Below are 1064 nucleotides of genomic sequence, written 5' to 3' on the forward strand. Positions count from 1 at the left end.
GTTGACATTTTTAAAAATAAATGAATGTTCTCTCATTACTGCATGTGGATCTGTCAGTGTGAGTGCATGTGCAAATATATTACACTTACATCTCTTCAATTGTTATGTCTGGTATCCACAAATATCCGGTAGGGACAGTTATGTATTTAAGTCCACAGAACTGATATGGGTCCCACCAAATGTACTCATTTTTCCATTTCTACCCATGAAGATGTACCAGATATATAAGAGGAGAAATACAGAAAGAAAGGGCAAATAGACACGTTTTCAAATAAATAATTTGAATTTCCACATTTCAGTAAAATATTGTGTATTTTAAAAGAAGAGAATACTGACCAAAGAAACCCAAATGTAAGAAATTAAAGTCTGGTCAATTTCCCTCTGTCAACAAAGAAGTCACAAGTCACAAGTCAAGCTTAAAAAAATACAATATACATACAAATCTAAGTTATTGCTTATGAAAATATTTTTCTTTTAATTGTACCGCAGTGGTCCCAAATATAATACAACATGTATGCAAAGCTTTCCGGCTGCCCATTTAACTGTTAAATGGCTGCATGGAAAATACACACACAACATTTATTTTTAATAAATGTCATTTGTCAAATTAATACGTTAATTAAAGAAAAAAAATCATTTAAAAAAACTCTAAAGAAGTACAACTTACCATATCTAAGATGGCATAGATTTTCATTTCAAGCACTACTGTCAAAGGGTGAGTGTGGTGTCTAACGGGCCGGCTCATGGTGTACTTATTATTGTCTTTAGTCAAGTTCAGGTGGTTTGCAACAGCCAGGAAAATGCAAAGTTCATCAATTTCTACTTTTTTATCTGAAATGAGATTAGATTTTGTATTAGTGAGGCAATGAGAGGAATGCATAAAAAAAAATGGAAACTTGAACACACTCAATTATGCTTTTCAATAAGAACTGCAGTGTCCTGGTGATTATCCAGGCTTTAAAATTGATATATGTTCTCTTCAGATCTGCTGAACATACGTCGTATTAAACATGACAAACACAGTAATCTCTGTGGGTAGATATTGACTGCTTCAGAAACCTTTT

General features: G+C 32.8%; 1 protein-coding gene across 1 annotated transcript in view; it reads right to left on the reverse strand.

Moving 5' to 3' along the window:
• Positions 1 to 827, reverse strand: part of lrrc59 (leucine rich repeat containing 59) — a 22939-nt gene extending 22112 nt beyond the window's left edge. The window contains exons 1-3 of the mRNA XM_013908953.1: positions 668 to 827; positions 337 to 381; positions 90 to 199 (exon numbers count right to left, since the gene is read on the reverse strand). Coding sequence (XP_013764407.1) covers positions 90 to 199; positions 337 to 381; positions 668 to 745 — 233 coding nt within the window. The 5' untranslated portion in view covers positions 746 to 827. The remainder of the gene's footprint in view (positions 1 to 89; positions 200 to 336; positions 382 to 667) is intronic.
• Positions 828 to 1064: the final 237 nt, after the last annotated feature.

Source organism: Pundamilia nyererei, unplaced genomic scaffold (genome assembly GCF_000239375.1).
Source record: "Pundamilia nyererei isolate P.nyererei 1_Seehausen unplaced genomic scaffold, PunNye1.0 scaffold00017, whole genome shotgun sequence".
Lineage (NCBI taxonomy): Eukaryota > Metazoa > Chordata > Actinopteri > Cichliformes > Cichlidae > Pundamilia > Pundamilia nyererei.